Consider the following 19,320-nt stretch of genomic DNA (forward strand, 5'->3'; position numbering starts at 1 on the left):
ATGATAAACAGTTTATAAATCCAGAAGATTAATAGTTAAACTGTTTGTTAGATTTGGAGCTGGAGGAGCTGAAGTTTGATAATTAGTTAATGATCTATAAAGTACAAGTAAATGATCAATTAGTCATCAATAAATCCTCTAATCACATTCTGAAAAGGCTCAATAAACTCTGTTTGGTACCTGGAGTTCTGGTGGTTCAGTGTGTGTGTGTGTGTGTGTGTGTGTGTGTGTGTGTGTGTTTTAACCTTTGCTCAGCAGCCAATGGGGTCAGTCGGGACTTAACCAGCTTATCTGTTGCTGCTTCATTAAAACGTTACACTGATTAGATTTCAGCCTCTTCTTCTTCCACTTCTTCTCTATGTGTGTGTGTGTGTGTGTGTGTGTGTGTGTGTGTGTGTGTGTGTGTGTGTGTGTGTGTGTGTGTGTGTGTGTTCATGTGACCGAGGGGGGAGAAAGTCTACATTAGTGTTATGTAAGAGTCAGAGAGCTGAGTCGACAGTTACCTGCTGACTGAGAAGTTCACACACACACAGAAACACACGATCCACCACGTTTAACACTTCCTGGTTCCAGTCTCTGTTCTGCTTTTTTTTTATTGGAGCGTTCAGGGAGCCAATCAGAAGAGAGAACCAGAGAAAATGTCATTTTATTTATTATTACAAACCGTAAAATAAAAACTGAAAGTACCACACAGATCTCATGTTCACAGTGCAGATACTGTTTAAAGTAGGGATGGGACTTTTTGTCGAAAAATCGACACATGCTCCCCTCGACAAATAAAATAGAGTGTCGACATGTCGAGGGGGCGGGGCTTGTGGGATTTCCATGTGTAAATTGCATTTTGTCTTTCAATATTTCCTATTCAAATAAACAGCAGAAAGTGCCACTTTTCCCCTGATTAAATAAAATATTTTAAATAAAACAAATCCACTTTTTCTAAATGGGATAGCTACTTGAGTTGACCCTCATTCTGCTTCACATGTGACGGGAGCGTGCGCTGCATGCTGACAGGCCACAGAGACAAGAGATCAGCTGTCCGGGCTCCCTGCAGTCTAGGTGATGGTGCTGTTGATGGGTCCATGGCACTGGTCCGACTTCCCATTAGTCCGACCTCCCATTAGTCCGACCTCCCATTAGTCCAACCTCCCATTAGTTCGACCTCCCATTGGTCCGACCTCCCATTAGTCCGACCTCCCATTGGTTCGAACTCCCATTGGTCCGACAATCGGAGTAATGAGAGTTGGAACTAATGGGAGGTCCTCATTAGTTCGAACTGGACTAGTTAGTCAAACTCTCCATTCTTACCGTTCACTATGCATTTATATAATTATTCATATAGGCTCCACCTGTCAATAAGACACACGTGGAAGAAGAGGTGCAGTTTACTGTGTTTCACCATCGAGGAGCTGTCATTACGCACGACTTTTACGCACTGCTGCGCGCTCATTAGTGTCCGTAATTAAACCTTGACACTCATATCAAATCAAACTTACATTACAGACAGGTGGATTGGGTTCTCTGTCTCTCTCTCCCACTCCGAACAGACAGACGGACGCAATCAGAAAGGAAACAGAGGCTGCGCATTGATCCTTTTTTCCTTTCTGGGATCAAACGGATCATGTGCATAATTAACTGCAAAACAAGCACTTCATATTAATAACATATAACGCTCATTATGCTTCCAGTCTGTCTAGCCTCTACCTGCTGTTTTTACTAAACTTAACCAACTCCTTTCTTCATTGCCTGAACCTAACCAAAGCCAAATTTACTTTTTTTTCTCTCTCTCTCTCAGTCTGCTGCCAGCAGCAGCGGCGGCTGCAGCAGGCTCGCGCCCGTGAAGTGAGCTCAAGCCTGGTTCAGCCGTGCTCGAGCAGAGGGGGGGAGAGAAAAAAAAGTGTATTTCATTTACTCTGTACTCTGGGAGGGGGGGCTTTGATTATCAGTTTACACATCTTGATCAGCATTTATGATGGTTGTGCGCGATCTGACATGATCTGGCTCTCTGACTGAATATGGTGATATTCTGGGCCGCGCGTGTGTGATGTGCGTTTCTGTTATGAGAGCTCTCTCTCTTTCAGTAATTCTCGTTATTTTGCTCTCTCTCTCAAGAAAGCTGCATGCTCCTATCAATGGAAGAGCTTGTCACAAAGTAGCGATGACAGTTCGAACTAACGGGACCACCCATTGGTTCGACCTCCTATTGGTCCGACTTGTGGTTGATTTTGTCGGAATAACGGGAGGTCGAACCAATGGGAGGTCGGACCAGTGGGTATTTTGTCGGAGTAACGGGAGGTCGAACCAATGGGCAGTTCCCCTGTTGATGGCGAGTCCGGCTCCGCAAAAAGGGCAAAACCATCGGCAAAACAGGTGGATGCAATGGTTGCATTCTTTGTAGAGGACCGCGGATATGCACGGAAGAAAAAAAAAAGAAAAGAAACCGAATGCGTGCTGCCTCGTCCGCTCGTGCCGACAGCATCGTTAATAAACCACAACAAAAGCACGCATACCGTAAAACTTCAAATAATGGCCGAGTCCCAAATTCCCGCTCCTCGTTTTAAATGACTTTTAAAAGTAGCGTAAACAGCCTTCTGTTCTCTGATTCCTCATACGCATATTTAGTTAGGCTACACGTTGCATTATTATTAGTTATAGGCCTACTCCATTCAGACGGTGGTGCGAGCCAACACAGGTGCTGAAGTGTGGGAGAGGGGTGGAGAGACTGGGCGTCCGCAGGGTTTGTGCAACTTGCGGCGGATCAAGAAGGGCGGAGGACCGACATGACGGGGGGTCTCAGTCTCCTGGTACCTGTGCAGGCCAGGACGGCGGAGGTCAGCGAGACAGAGAACGAGTCCGCCCTGGCCGTATTTACAGTAATGCCTTGAGAAACGCACGTATCGTTCCACCGCCGCCACGGAGTGAAGCCTCTTTCCCCAGAAGGAGGTCCAGGTTGAACACTATTAATAAACGCAGGTCCCTAATAAACGCCTGTTGATTTGAGCGATTTAAGCAAATAAACGCCCGGGCCCTTATTTGGTGTTTTACGGTATCTGCTGCTGCTGTTAAAAAAAAGGGCCGACAATTCGACAAAAAGTCGACACATGGGCCTCGACAATCGATTTTCCAAATCCCGTGTCGTTCCCATCCCTAGTTTAAAGGGACAGTTCAACATTTAGTCAGATCCTGCTCTCACCATAACCCCTATAGTCATTACAGATGCACCGATCTGAACCCGGATCGGATATCGGCTCCGATGTTGTTGACTAATTAGCTGGATCAGATATCGGATGAATGAGGCCGATCCAGTCATTTCTTTTTTATTAAAGGGATAGTTCAACATTTTGGCAAATTGGCCCATTGCCATAATTGCTATAGTCATAGCAGTAGGTTCATTACCTTTAATTGTAGGTGTAAGCTATTTTCAGTACGGCGGAGCGCAGCAGCTGGCTGCTCAGAGCTATGCTATGGAGGCTAAGGGAATTTCTTGGTTTCCTTCATTAAACTCATCAAATTCAACATCCCAAAACTCCACAGCGCTTTTGTAGACAAGTTGTGACCTGTACAACCACCACGCTATGAGATAATGACGGAACGATACGAAACGGAGGCGTTTTCGAGGTAAATACAGGGTAAATACAGAGACTGCTTGCTGAAAAACTGTCCCTGAACGCAACGCGCATCAGCGGTTTTGTATGAATTTACCTCGAAAACGGCTCCGTTTCGTATCGTTCCGTCATTATCTCATAGCGTGGTGAATGTGCAGCTCACAACTTGTCTACAAAAGCGCTGTGGAGTTTTGGGATGTTGAATTTGATGAGTTTAATGAGGGAAACCAAGAAATTCCATTAGCCTCCATAGCGTAGCTCTGAGCAGCCAGCTGCTGCGCTCCGCCGTACTGAAAATAGCTTACACCTACAATTAAAGGTAATGAACCTACTGCTATGACTATAGCGATTATGGCAATGGGCCAATTTGCCAAAATGTTGAACTATCCCTTTAATATCATACACAGCAATACAGTTACAGTTACAGATCTTCAGAAGTCCGAGTGATGGAGAGGAAACATCCGGTCGTTGACTTCTCTCCTGCTGCATCAGTTTTAAAAACAACTTTAACTTTAATCTGAGTGAAGTTCAGAGTTTAATCTGTCAGATTAAACAGCTGCTGCTGCTGCTCACTCTGAATCCAACCTCAGATTCATGGAAAACTTCACTTTGCTGCTTCTGTCTCTTTTTCCTCTGACCTCTTTCCTTTTACTCCTCCTCCTCCTCCTCCTCCTGCTGCTGCTCCTCCTCCTGCTCCTCCTCCTCCTCCTCCTCCCCCTGGTGTAACATGGGGTGCACCTCCCCTGCCCATCAACCCATCAATCAGCCAATCATATCTATTGCATCCGGTTTGCCTGTTCACCTGCTGGCTTTAATCAACATCCCTTGTTCTCTTTTAGTTTTTTAGTATGTTTTTTATTTGACCTTGTTTTATGATTAGTGATGTCACCATTATAAATGTTCTTGGTACGATTATTGTCAGAGAAATAATCACGGTATTACAATTATCACGATTATTCTGCATTAATGAATTTCACAACACTATGAATGTGTAAAATCAAATATAGTCAAAATATAACTTGTTTACACAAAATATTTCAAGTATCTAGTAATATATGACCAATTATTAACCCCCAGGGGAAATGTTTGAAATATTCAGGTCATAGATTGTCGTCTATACCAAATATTTGTGTTCATTTTAATAGTTTATTGTTTTGTTTTACTTTTTTTTAATTAAAAATGACACGCAAACTTTTAAATTCCCACCAATTCAATGTTACGTTAGTTAAATGGACCAGTATCTGAGCATTTACCTTTATTTTTGCGCCACATCTGCTGATACGGTTCCAACATCATCTTTCTGTGAAAGTAACGGTATTTAGGAATCTTTACGATTAATTAATTGTGGCGTTTTAATACCACGATTAATTGTGAAAACAAGTAATCGTGACATCCCTATTTATGAGTATTTTAAACTATTTATTGCACTCTCCGCACTTTCTCTTTTCTTTTTCTCTCTCTTTTCTCTCTTGGATATGTGTGCCAGTGTTGCTACTGTCATGTATGTATAGTGTATGTTTTACAAGTACAAAGCAGCTGTATCATGCCCAAGACAAATTTCCCTCCCGGGACAAATAAAGTTTATTTGATTTGATTTGAACATGTCTCCTCCTCCTCTCCTCCTCCTCCTCCTCCTCCTCCTCCTCCTCCTCCTCCTCCTCCTGCTCCTCCTCCTCCTCCTCCTCCTCCTCCTCCTCCTCCAGGTCTTTATGGACTGACTGAATCCGACCTGGACAAAGTTTTCCGCCTCCCGACCACGACGTTCATCGGAGGCAGCGAGAGCGTTTTACCGCTCAGAGAGATCATCAGACGCCTGGAGGTGAGACACACCTTCACCTCCTCTTACACCTCCTTCTTCCCCTTTTCTTCCTCTCTCTCCTCCTTCTCCTCTTCCTCCTAAATCTCCTCCTCCTCTTTTTCCTCTTACTCTCCCCCCTCATCCTCATCCTCCTCCTCTTCCTCCTAAACCTCTTCCTCCTCCTCTTTTTCCTCTTCCTCTTCTCCTTCCTCTCTCTCCTCCTCCATCGCCACCTCTTCTTCTTCCTCCTCTTTTTCTTCCTCCTCCTCTTTTTCCTCTTACTCTTCTCCTTCCTCTTCCTTTTCCCCTTCCTCTTCCTCCTCCTTTTCTTCTGCTTCCTCCTCCTCTTCCTCCTGCTCTTCTTCTTCCTTCTCCTCCTTCTCCTCCTCCTCCTACACCTCCTCCTTTTCTTCTTCCTCTTGCTCTCTCTCCTCCTCCTCTTCTTTTTCTTTCTCCTCCTCCTTTTCCTCTTCCTGTCCCACCTCCTCTTCCTCCTAAACCTCTTCTTCTTTCTCTTCCTCCTCCTCTTTTTCCTCTTCCTCTTCTCCTTCCTCTCTCTCCTCCTCCATCACCACCTCTTCCTCTTCCTCCTCCTCTTTTTCCTACTCTTCCCCTTCCTCCTCCTCTTCTTCTTCCTCCTCCTCCTCCTTTTCCTCTTCCTCTCCCCCCTCATCTTCCTCCTCTTCCTCCTAAACCTCTTCTTCTTTCTCTTCCTCCTCTTTTTCCTCTTCCCCTTCCTCTTCCTCCTCCTCCGCCGCCTCTTCCTCCTCCTTCCTCCTCCTTCCTCCTCCTCTTCTTCTTCCTCCTCCTCCTCTTTTTCCTCTTCCTCTTCTCCTTCCTCTACCTTTTCCTCCTCCTTCCTCTTCCCCTTCCTCCTCCTCCTCCTCCTTTTCTTCTGCTTCCCTCTCCTCCTCCTACACCTCCTCCTCTTCCTCTCTCTCCTCTTCTTCTTTTTCTTTCTTTCTCCTCCTCCTTTTCCTCTTCCTCTTCCTCTCCCCCCTCATCTTCCTCCTAAACCTCTTCTCCTTCCTCTCTCTCCTCCTCCTCTTTTTCCTCTTCCTCTTCCCCTTCCTCTACCTCTTCCTCCTCCTCTTCCTCTCTCTCCTCCTCCTCCTACACCTCTTCCTCCTTCTCCTTCTCCTCTTCTTTTTCTTTCTCCTCCTCCTTTTCCTCTTCCTGTCCCCCCTCCTCTTCCTCCTAAACCTCTTCTCCTTCCTCTACCTTTTCCTCCTCCTCCTCCTCTTCCTCCTCCTCCTCTAACTCGATCAATGATTTCTTGTGCGGACCATGAACACAGCACTAACCTGATCAGACACTTCAGAGATGATAATCAATACAACACATTATAAAACCTATTAGAATTTTTTTTTTGCACTAATTATATAGATCATATTTATATTTTTATTTTTGCATTTTTATAGATCTATTTAATATTGTTTATTTCTGTGTTTTCCGGAACCCTATAGCAACGACATTCAGTTGCCATTAATCACTTCCGTGTTTTTTGTGCAATGGCAAATAAAGAAAGTCCAAGTCTAGATGTTGTGATCAGACTGATTGATCGTATCCCCCTCCTCTCCGCCCCCCCTCCCCCAGTCGTCGTACTGCCAGCACATCGGAGTGGAGTTCATGTTCATCAACGACGTGGATCAGTGTCAGTGGATCAGACAGAAGTTTGAGACTCCAGGAGTCATGAGCTTCAGTCCAGAGGAGAAGAGGACGCTGCTGGCCCGGATGATACGCTCCACCAGGTACACAACTACACAACAGCTACACAACTACACAACTACTACACAACTACACAACTACACAGCTACTACTACACAACAACTACACAACAACTCATGAGCTTCAGTCCAGAGGAGAAGAGGACGCTGCTGGCCCGCATGATACGCTCCACCAGGTACACAACTACTACACAACAGCTACACAACTACTGCTACACAACTACACAACTACTGCTACACAACTACACAACTACTACTACACAACTACACAACTACACAACAACAGCTACATAACAACTACACAGCTACTACACAGCTACTACACAACTACTCATGAGCTTCAGTCCAGAGGAGAAGAGGACGCTGCTGGCCCGCATGATCCGCTCCACTAGGTACACAACTACTACACAACTACACAACAACTACTGCTACACAACTACACAACTACTGCTACACAACTACACAACTACTACTACACAACTACACAACTACTACACAACTACTGCTACACAACTACTACACAACTACTACACAACTACCGTAAAATTCGGTGTATAAGTCGCACTTTTTTTTCATCTAAAAAGTTGGGTGCGGCTTATACACCGGTGCGACCGATAGACCGAGGTAAATGTCAACCCCGTTTAAAACTGGTATTAACATGCGTTCTCAGTGGTCAGCCTGCAGTCAGATAGAGCTGGACCACTTGACAGTAGCTATGGCAACCAGGTGCATTGAGGACGGATTGTGATCCGATGGGCCAAACCACCCCCCGGAGGCGGTCGGGGTCGCATTGTGACCACGTGTGTGAACACAGGTGTAAGCGCTAATGCGTCCTGTATCCGCATACGACCACGCGGGCAGAACGGCGTTTCAGATGACGGTAATTAACGAGACTCATTTGGGCCATAGTCTCCGACATAAAATAATATTATTGTTATGGGTTTTTTTTTTTTTAAACCACCGTCCCCTATCTCTGTCAGTCAGCCCCTCCTCCTGCTGGACTCGGTCTCTCTCTCTCTAGCACGCGCTCGCAGGCACACACACACACGTGCGCATGGAACAGTATAAACGCTATGCACTATATCGCGCTAAGGGCCGGATTTACTAAAGGTTTGTGTGTATTAAAACGTGTGCAAACGTGATTGCACGCGCAGACACATGTGCAACCTGATCTACTAACCGGACGCACCGAGGATTGCGTCCCTCACACGGGCAGAATAGCACGTGCGATCCATTTAGCGTGTTTGCCTGGATGAATATGTAAATATGGGCGTTTTAGCCAGAACGTGCAAAATACTGGGAGGAGTAGATGCAAATCGATTTATTTAGCGCGTGCAATGTGATTTACCAAACCAGGAAGAGATTGCGGTGGCTGTTTTTGCCCCGTGATCTTACATCTCTGCATTTCCTCACGTCTGGGTAATTCTCTAACAGTTTTTCAGCCGTGTTAAAAGTATTTTACGCGCCGTTACGCACGGGGCACGTCTGTCCTGCAGTGCGCTCCTCTCCTCTCCTCTCCTCTCCTCTCCTTTCCTCTCCTCTCCTCTCCTCTCCTCTCCTCTCCTCTCCTCTCCTCTCCTCCCAGTACCTGGCTGCTCAGCTCCGTCTCTCAGTCCCGGTCCCGGACTGAGACACGTCACCGCTGCCTTCACCCGTCTCTGATCCCTCTGGTCAGTGGTCAGAGCGTTTAGATCCGTGTGTCCCACCTGAGCTCTCTATTAATCCACTCGATCATGGGCGGCACACACACACACACACATATTAGGTGTGTGATTGTCGCTGCAGCTGCTGCCTGTTCGTCATAGTGACGAGTTGGGCCCTGTAGCGATTTGTGTTTATTTATCTAACCAGAGCGCGAGAGAGATGAACACACATGCTGTCATTGTAGCATCGGATCAAATGTCATTCTGTCCCTTCGTCCATCCAGCTCTCTGTCCACTCTCTCCATGGCGGAAACGATTACCACGCGCAAAACCCTCATTTACATATTGCGGTTTGCACGTGTTTTCATTTAGCGGGTTACTCTTAGTAGATCACCTGTTTTGCGTGCACTAACCAAACTCGCAATATTATAGAGGGCGCAAACAATATAGCGCCCGCTATCTGGGATCTTAGTAAATCCGGCCCTAAATGTACAGTGTTTAATTACCCCGCGATCTCTTTTCTTTTTATATATAAAATAACATTTAAGAGCTACACCGCAGCACAGAAACATGTGGAACCTGTATAATGTTTTTATTACCAAATAGCAATAGAAAACCTGGTTTTCCCAGTTTGAGGCCCTCAAAAATAGACTGCGGCTTATATACCAGTGCGACTTATATTCCGAATTTTACGGTACTACACAACTACACCGCATGATCCGCTCCGCCAGGTCTGGTTCTGGTTCTGGTTTTAGTTCTGGGTCTGGTTCTGGTCCTCGTTCACATTCCTGTAGTGATTGATCATGGTGTCATGGTGTCATGATGGTGGTGGTCTTGAGCTCCAGTGTAAATCAGCAACGTCCCGTCTGTCCACAGGTTCGAGGAGTTCCTGCAGAGGAAGTGGTCGTCAGAGAAACGCTTCGGTCTGGAAGGCTGCGAGTCTCTGATCCCGGCGCTCAAGACGATTATCGACCGCTCCAGTCAGAGCGGCGTGGAGAGCGTCATCATGGGGATGCCCCACAGGTACATGTTGTTGTTGCCCCACAGGTACATGTTGTTGTTGCCCCACAGGTACACATGCTGTTGTACAGATGTTGTTGTTGCCCCACAGGTACACATGTTGTTGTTGTTGCCCCACAATCAGGGCGTAAAATTAACTTTTTACATCATCTGCCGTTGGCTGGTGACCTCCAAAGATTTACCAGCCAAATATATTTTTCATTGGCCAAATGAAGAAATCCTGCCTTAAACATCACGATTCTTAAAACAGTTTGGAGAGTGTTTCCTTCCTCTATTCAATATGAAAGGAGGCTGAATATCCCGGGACATGTCTGTTCTGATGATACGAGTGTTCCTGTTCTATAACTCACATCCTACATCTCGGAGGCGTCGTCTTTCCCTCTCCTTTCTAACGGGGCAGAGCTCCGTGGGAGACAGTAGGATAGACAGAACCCCTCCTTCTCCTCCTCCTCCTCCTCCTCTTCCTGACTCCTCCTTGTGTCTCCTCAGAGGTCGTCTCAACGTCCTGGCCAACGTGATCAGGAAGGAGTTGGATCAGATTTTCTGTCAGTTTGACTCTAAACTGGAAGCTGCAGACGAGGTCAGAACTCATTTATTATGTATTATTTAAGCAATATATATATATATATATATATTATATATTACATTGCTATTGCTATATTATATTGCTTTTATAAAACGGTTACCAATAAAGGCAATATGAAAGAGGGATACGCAATCAATTTCATGTAGTTTTATTCAACCAGAAATACATATTATCCTTCAGGCTGCACTTGAAAATAAGAATTTTGTTCTTAATTTGCTTGCCTGGTTAAATAAAGGTTAAATAAAATAAAAATAAAATAAAAACCTGTTCCCAGCTGTCCAGACGTTAGCTCCAAGTAGCTCTGTCACTGCTCAGTCCCCTCTACCATTGTTAACCCTCTGGAGGTCAAAGTTCACCTTCAACATGTCAATTACACTACTTTAGTCCATTTTTTAACATCGTAAAAACATCAACTGTCTGTTGCTACGGACTGCAACAGTCCGTTGTCATGGATACATGACAACAACTTCCATTCATACCAGTCATACGTGCCTGAGGCGGAGTGATAGCTACGCTGTGATAAGGCTTTAGAATAGTAGCCGTGGTATATGCTCATTATACCACGGTTAACAACCAATCAGATCGCTGGATTTCACCTTTCCGTTTTATAATATTATATTATTTATTAGACTCTGTTGTTGTGTTTAATTTAATCTAATCCAGTTTTTATCTGGACATGAATCGACAGACAGATGTTTCTACCTGATCGTTGTTATTGATTTCTCAATAATCAACTCTGAGCTCAGCAAGGAAACTGGGCTTTTACCTGTTGTTGTTCATTTATCTGATCGATCACTCAGCTGATCAGCTTGTGCTCAGCTCCTGGATCAATAAGGTCAACCTAACCCTCCTCCTCCTCCTCCTCCTCCTCCTGCTCCTCCTGTTCCTCCTCCTCCTCCTCCTCCTCCTCCTCCTCCTCCTCCTCCTCCTGCTCCTCCTCAGGGCTCGGGGGATGTGAAGTACCACCTGGGGATGTGGCACCGCCGGATGAACCGAGTCAGTGACAAGTTCATCACCTTGTCTCTGGTGGCGAACCCGTCGCACCTGGAGGCCGTGGACCCGGTGGTGCAGGGGAAGACCAAGGCCGAGCAGTTCTACTGCGGAGACACCGAGGGCAAGAGGGTGCTGATACTTACTGATTATTGATTATTGATTATAGATTATATAGAGTTAAAGGGAGAGTTTAACATTTTGTCAAATAGGCCCATTGCCATAATCCTTATAGTCATAGCAGTAGGTTCGTTACCTTTAAAGGGACAACGAAAAATTCTGCGACTATAAAAAAGTCTGATATTAATGTGGATGAATCTACGTTACCACTTGTTAATGGTCCATTTTCTATAAATCTATGGTTTTGTCTCTATGGTTATTTTGTTATTATTAGTGGTGGTGGAAATGCTGGGCGAGCCGACCAGCGTTTCTTTACTTTCGGTTTCGTGGCGAGTCATGAGAATAACGCCGCAGAATCTCCGTTTATGGTGGGAACTACGACGGTATGTGATCGTCTTCCAACCTCTGACTTTAATTCTTGATGAATGAAAACATGAGTCTGTCTTGTACCGGTCAAAGAATTTCACCGTGGCCAACAACTCCACAACGCTCTGGTGGACAAGTTGTGAGCTGCACATTCACCACGCTATGAGATAATAACACAACGTTACCACACAGAGTTGTTGTAGAGGGAAATACATGCAAAACCACTGATGCGCGTTGCCTTCAGGGACAGTTTTTCATCAACAGTCTCTGTATTTCCCTCTAAAACAACTCTGTGTGGTAACGTTGTGTTATTATCTCATAGCGTGGTGAATGTGCAGCTCACAACTTGTCCACCAGAGCGTTGTGGAGTTGTTGGATTGTGTATTTGATGAGTTTGATGGAGGGAAACCAAGAAATCCCATAATGAGCCTCCGTAGCGTAGCTCTGAGCAGCTCACGGCTCTGCTCCGCCGTTCTAAAAATAGCTTGCACCGACAATTAAAGGTAACGAACCTACTGCTATGACTATAGGGATTATGGCGATGGGCCAATTTGACAAAATGTTGAACTGTCCCTTTAAAGTCTGCAGACTGGTGTTCTAACCCGCTGCTGTTCCCTAGGTGATGTCCGTCCTGCTGCACGGCGACGCGGCGTTCGCGGGTCAGGGCATCGTGTACGAGACGTTCCACCTGTCTGACCTGCCGTCCTACACCACACACGGCACCATCCACGTGGTCGTCAACAACCAGGTAACACGGGGTTAATCACTAATCACTTCACTACCGCACACACACACACATCAATAACATGCTCTTTAAGTTCCTCACTCTTTTCATTTCCCAGGATAAAAGAGTCCTCCTCTCTGTTTTAAAGGGATAGTATCATTTTTTTTAAAGTGGGGTTGTATGATCTCCAAATAGCCCCTAAGTACTTTAATTGCAGTAGAAGACTCTCTGCACTCCTCCCGTTAGCAACGCCAGCCCATAATAGCCCTGCCCAGAGATTTACAACATACAGTGTTGTGAACAGACCCAAAGAAACGGCCTATTTTCACGGCCTAAAAGAGGTTTTACCTGAAAAAAAAATACACAGTTCCATTGTTCGCTATAATATAATTTTTTCCAGCCCCTCAAAGTGCAGGAAAAACACAGTTTTTATTTGGACCTAACCACCTCACGTATCCCTCCGCCCAGGGTTAGCGCCCGCCGATCAGCAGTTGGTTAGGTCCAAATAAAAACTGTGTTTTTCCTGCACTTTGAAGGGCTGGAAAAAATTATGGACAATGGAACTGTGTATTTTTTTTCAGGTAAAACCTCTTTTAGGCCGTTTCTTTGGGTCTGTTCACAACACTGTATGTTGTAAATCTCTGGGCAGGGCTATTATGGGCTGGCGTTGCTAACGGGAGGAGTGCAGAGAGTCTTCTACTGCAATTAAAGTACTTAGGGGCTATTTGGAGATCATACAACCACACTTTAAAAAATGATACTATCCTTTTAAGGCTGCCACTTTAATACACTCAACAGAACGATTAGATTTTATCATATTTTACCAAATGTTTTATGTCTTTGAAGGAGGAAGAAAACATTACATTAATCAAAACGCGACACCTGCAAATAAAGTAACAGTCACAGTAATAAAGTTGAACCTGGGCTCTTCAGAGCGTCCTGACAGCGTCACACAGTAACGGCCTGACGTTACTCCACACTCACTTTATTATGAAGGAGCTTACCAATAACTTTACACTACTTTAATAACAAAGACTCATCGGCCTTGCGTTTTTTAAGAATTATAACCAATTATTGAGTTTTTTGGATTGTTTAAGGTGAGACACTACAAGTGAATTGGGTAAAAATGTAAACTAACAGATTTCAGAATGAAAGTTTATCACTCATATTAAGACAAATATTAATTGTAAATGTACTTTAAAAATATGGAAATGAGGCAATATCTAATTAAATATGCGCTAACTTATTTAGAAAGAACAACATTATACATTTCACAAACTTTATTGAGCATGTTTTATTAGTTTAGGTTAGGTACAATAATTACAATTTTAATGAATGAATGAATTAATTAAATTTACTGAACATTTCCTGGGATTCCTGAAAAGATAAACGGGTGTTGGGCAGCAACACTATTCCTCATTTACCTCTCTGAACCTGACCTCTTCTTCCTCCTCCTCTTCCTCCTCCTCCTCTTCCTCCTCCTCCTCCTCCTCCTCCTCCTCCTCCCCCTCCTCTCAGATCGGCTTCACCACCGACCCCCGGATGGCTCGCTCCTCCCCGTATCCCACCGACGTAGCCCGGGTGGTGAACGCTCCGATCTTCCACGTCAACGCCGACGACCCCGAGGCCGTGATGTACGTCTGCAACGTGGCGGCCGAGTGGAGGAACACGTTCCACAAAGACGTGGTCGTAGATCTGGTGAGAAGGAGGAGGAGGAGGAGGAGAAGGAGATAAAACACTCATCATGTTGTTGGTGTTGTGTGTATACAGGGTTCTTACTGATCCTTAAAAAGTCTTAAAAGGCATTGAATTCATATATCTAAAAACAAGGCCTTAATTGGCATTAAAATGTCTTCAATCAATTTTTCAAAGTCTTAAAAATGTTAACACATGATAAGTGGTATTTTATGGTTGTAATTAGTCTCAAATCTCAAAATAATTGGTAACATTTCGACATAGAGAAGTTAGTGGCGGCCGTCAACGCTAAATTTCTCACCGCCTCCAGCTCCCGAGTCAGTGTTTTCTTTTGTTTTTTTCGGACTTTTTATGCTTTTATTTTGAAAGGACAGCTGGAAAGAGACACAATCCAATGTTCATGTAGCAGTCACTTTACCTTGGACCACATAGGAAAGTGGGTCAAATTGTCCCTAACCCTGTGTAATTGATGTGGTGTTTTTTTTTCTTTTTTCTGCATTTGTGTTTATTATGAAGTCGGTCTTAAATTTAATTTCAAGTGGCTTTAAAAAAGTCTTAAATTTAACTTGGCTTAAGCTGTAGGAACCCTGGTATAAACCAAAACCTGAACCTCTTCCTCCTCCTCCTCCTCCTCCTCTCCTCCTCCTCCTCCTCCTCCTCCTCCTCCTCCTCCTCCTCCTCCTCCTCCTCCTCCTCCTCCTCCTCCTCCTCAGGTGTGCTACAGACGTAACGGACACAACGAGATGGACGAGCCGATGTTCACTCAGCCGCTGATGTACAAACAGATCAAGAAGCAGAAGAACGTGCTGCAGAAGTTCGCTGAGAAGCTGATCGCAGAGGGAGTGGTCACGGCCCAGGACTACGAGGTCTGTGTAGTAGTTTAGTTTAGTTTAGTTTAGTTTATTTATTTATTTCATTCATTTATCAAGCATAAAAACAATGTAAAACTCAAAAACAAAATAACATAAACATAAAAAACAATGACAATACTGTAACTCTTGAATGAAAGGGGGCAGAAAGAAGCAAACTTATATTGTCTACCCCTTGTTACAAAGAATTAATTCACAAATTAGATAGTACCTACATAAACAAATGGAAGTAGAAGAGGAAACAACAAATCAACAAACCATGTTTACAACAAAAAGTGGCATAAAATAAATTGAACGGCTGCAGCCCAGCCAGCTACTCATCATCTTAGTAAAGTAGTAGTAGTAGTAGTAGTTTAGTTTATTCGATCTTTTACACAGAATTGTTAACAGTTGAGCATCAATCACAGTCAGTCAACCTTCCATAAAACCATCATTAGTTCAACTAGTTCATAAATAGATAGAAAAGGTGCAGGCTGAAGCTATCTGGCTTATAAATGCCTGTAGCTACCCTTTAATTCATTATTTTAGTAAATCCATCAGAGCTCTTCGTGGTTTCAGAGTCATAGAAAGAAATAAGTATCCAATAATTAACAAATGAAGCCAAAATATAAAATAAGTAAAGAATTAAACAGTATTACATTTGCAATCAGAGTCATAGAACGAAATAATTATCCAATAATTAACAAGTGTAGCCAAAATATAAAAGAAATAAAGAATTAAACAGCATTACAGTTGCAATCAACACTCAATTAATCAATCCTGTTTATAGCTTTCTATCATATGTTTTAATCTATTTCTAAATTGTGTTATGTTTTTGCTTTGTTTGAGATCCTCTATCAAGATATTCCACAGTTTTACTCCCACCACAGAAATACACATGCTTTTTAATGTAGCCTAGCATTTATTCTTGGTTGTTTTAAATTAAGTTTCCCTCTTAGCTCATACTGTACACTGCAAAAACTCTTTTTCAAGAATATTTGTCTTATTTCTTGTCAAAATGTCTAATTTCTAGTCAAAACAACCCCTCTCCACTAAAAATAAGACTCATCACCTTAAAAAATTAACTTGTTTTTAGATCATTTTCACTTGTTTCAAACACATTTTCACTTGAAATAAGTAGAAAAATCTGCCAGTGAAAGCAAGTTTTTTGTGCTTGTAATAAGGAAGAAAAACTTGCTCCACTATCAGATTTTTCTACTTATTCCAAGTGAAAATCTGCTTGAAAGAAGTAAAAAGTGTCTAAAAACAAGCTGCTTTTTAATGTGATGAGTCTTATTTTAAGTAGAATGAGATTTGTTTTGACTAGAAATGACATTCTGACTAAAAGTAGGACAAATACTCTTAGTAAGATATTCGATTTTTTGCAGTGTATCTCCCCTCTTTTATTCTGAAGGGACAAAGCAGGACGGAGGAGCAGTTTTGAGTGTCAGTGAGTAGAGATGTGTCAGTGGCAGACGGCTTCACTCTGAGTCACATGATGAAGTCAGTTCGTTTACAGTCTCAGCTCCATCCCAGCATCTCCTCGGAGCTCTGTTCTTGTCCCAGTTCACATGCAACAGGGAAAATCTAATAACTGTCAGTGTCTCCTCCTCAACACCAGGTGGAGATATGTGTAGTTCCAGCAGGTTAATATGAACTGCACATTCACCACGCTATGAGATAATAACACAACGTTACCAGACAGAGTTGTTTTAGAGGGAAATTCATGCAAAACCGCTGATGCACGTTGCCTTCAGGGACAGTTTTTCATCAACAGTCTCTGTATTTCCCTCTAAAACAACTCTGTGTGGTAACGTTGTGTTATTATCTCATAGCGTGGTGAATGTGCAGCTCACAACTTGTCCACCAGAGCGTTGTGGAGTTGTTGGATTGTGTATTTGATGAGTTTGATGAGGGAAAAACCAAGAAATCCCATAATGAGCCTCAGTATAGCGTAGCTCTGAGCAGCTCACGGCTCTGCTCCGCCGTTCTAAAAATAGCTTGCACCGACAATTAAAGGTAACGAACCTACTGCTATGACTATAGGGATTATGGCAATGGGACAATTTGACAAAATGTTGAACTATCCCTTTAATGGTCCCATGAAAAACAATGAAAACTGGACATTTTCATGAATAAAACGGACGTAAAAAGTTGAAAAATGTCCGGGCAGAAGAGGATGTTAGGCCGCAACCACGTGTAACGTTACTTCCTACGCCTCCTTCTTCTCTCTTTGAAGCTCTAAACCTCCTGTGGTTGTTCTCCTCTTCCAGGAGGAGGTGGCGGGCTACGATAAGATCTGCGAGGAGGCGTACGCGCGCTCCAAAGACGAGAAGATCCTGCACATCAAACACTGGCTGGACTCTCCGTGGCCCGGCTTCTTCACGCTGGAGGGGCAGCCCCGCTCCATGAACTGTCCCTCCACCGGGATCACAGAGGACGAGCTGCTGCACATCGGACACATCGCTGCCTCTGTTCCCATGGAAGACTTCACTATACATGGAGGTGATGATCTGTTCTCCTCCTCCTCCTTCCTCTCTCTTCTTATTTCATTTTCATTCATTTATTAGTTTATTTCATAGGGACAGTGCACCACTAATCAACAGAGTTAAAATAAAAACTGTAAGTGGGCCAGAGTTAGAGCCAACAAGGCTAGTTTTCGTCCGTTGTCCCTGGCCAGATGTTAAAGGCAACCTAAAAGCCAAAAAAAGGGGCAACAATTAAGTACTTTCAAGACACAATTTACATAACAATCTAGTAATCTATCTAGTAGTAAAAGCTCATAATAATAACAAGTAAAACAGGTAAGAAGTCTGACATACAACATGACAAAAGCTCATGGCATGCAGACATAACATGGCTTCTATACACTGCGAATTTTTGGAAGTGAACCCGGATTGTGCGCTCAAAACGGTCCAAAAGTTGAGTGTGTGGACTGATGCACACTTCACACACCCTCAGTGATCACTGTCGTGGCTACGTAGCGGAGTATAACCTGTGTAAATCAACATACCGCGTTTTCCGCCAGTCAGACTCAGAGGAGTCAGCTGATGCAGCGGCGGCGTAACCTCCACCTCGCATTAAACAGCTGATGCAGTCAAGTAACAAAGAAAGAAAGAAAAAAGAGAGAGGGGAGAGAGAAAGGACGAGGAGGGCGTTCATTATCGCTAATTGAAATAACAAAACAAGCCGGTAGATGTGGCGTCAACACATCTACCGGCTTGTCGGTATGGCGACTGTGACGACGACTGTGTTCTAAAATAGAAAAAAACGGGAACAGGACCGGATCAGGAGTGATTTATTCAGGATTTGAACGGGACAGGATTATTTTTCGACTTTGTCACAGGACCGGGACGGGGCGGGAATTTTTTTGAGGGAGCGGGACGGGACAGGACACTCCCGTGTCAGCCTCTAGTGTGCAGACTGTACGATGATCATTCTACTGAATCGCAGGTCGCCCGCTACCCCCCCCCGGCGTAAGACGGCCGATTTGGAGCCACGACCAAAGATTTCGCCACGATTCTCCTACGATGGTCGTCTTTTTTGTCTGCGACGGCCCAAAATCGCACAGTGTACCGGGCATTACTCATCTTTCTCTTTCTTCTTCCTCCTCCTCCTCCTCTCCTCCTCAGGTCTCAGTCGTATCCTGAAGGGCCGCTCCAACATGGTGGACCAGAGAGTGTGCGACTGGGCGCTGGGCGAGTACATGGCGTTCGGCTCGTTGCTAAGAGACGGGATCCACGTCCGTCTGAGTGGACAGGACGTGGAGCGAGGGACGTTCAGGTACCAACACACACTTCTCCTCCTCCTCCTCGGGCTATACAAATAAAATTGCCTTGCCTCTTCTCATTAACCCTTTGTGTGTCCACAGCCACCGTCACCACGTGCTCCACGACCAGAACGTGGACAAGAGGATCTGCATCCCCATGAACTTCCTGTCTCCAGACCAGGCCCCGTACACCGTGTGCAACAGCTCGCTGTCCGAGTACGGCGTGCTGGGTGAGACGCACAACACTCTACACAACACTCTACACAACACACAACACACACTCTACACACGTCAACTGGTTCCTCTCGGTTTCCTCTGTGTTTCCTCTCTGTTATGGTCGTCTTTCCTTCATGTTTTCTCCATCATATCTTTGTGTTTCCTCTCTGTTTCCTATGTTTTTCCTTTCTTTTCTCCGTATTTCCTCTGTTTTTC

The 19,320-nt window shown here is 44.3% G+C and overlaps 1 protein-coding gene across 1 annotated transcript in view; it reads left to right on the forward strand.

Annotated features, from left to right (window-relative positions):
* The window catches only part of LOC146976769 (2-oxoglutarate dehydrogenase complex component E1-like), a 40,078-nt gene that overhangs the window by 13,103 nt on the left and 7,655 nt on the right, over positions 1–19,320 (forward strand). The window contains exons 4-14 of the mRNA XM_085792541.1: positions 5,306–5,421; positions 6,997–7,151; positions 9,647–9,793; positions 10,280–10,370; positions 11,319–11,498; positions 12,472–12,600; positions 14,095–14,274; positions 14,985–15,137; positions 17,393–17,624; positions 18,752–18,902; positions 18,991–19,118. Of these exons, the coding sequence (XP_085648667.1) occupies positions 5,306–5,421; positions 6,997–7,151; positions 9,647–9,793; positions 10,280–10,370; positions 11,319–11,498; positions 12,472–12,600; positions 14,095–14,274; positions 14,985–15,137; positions 17,393–17,624; positions 18,752–18,902; positions 18,991–19,118 (1,662 nt within the window). The remainder of the gene's footprint in view (positions 1–5,305; positions 5,422–6,996; positions 7,152–9,646; positions 9,794–10,279; positions 10,371–11,318; positions 11,499–12,471; positions 12,601–14,094; positions 14,275–14,984; positions 15,138–17,392; positions 17,625–18,751; positions 18,903–18,990; positions 19,119–19,320) is intronic.

The sequence above is a fragment of the Trachurus japonicus genome, chromosome 12 (assembly GCF_045865225.1).
Source record: "Trachurus japonicus isolate A0001 chromosome 12, Traja_1.0".
NCBI lineage: Eukaryota > Metazoa > Chordata > Actinopteri > Carangiformes > Carangidae > Trachurus > Trachurus japonicus.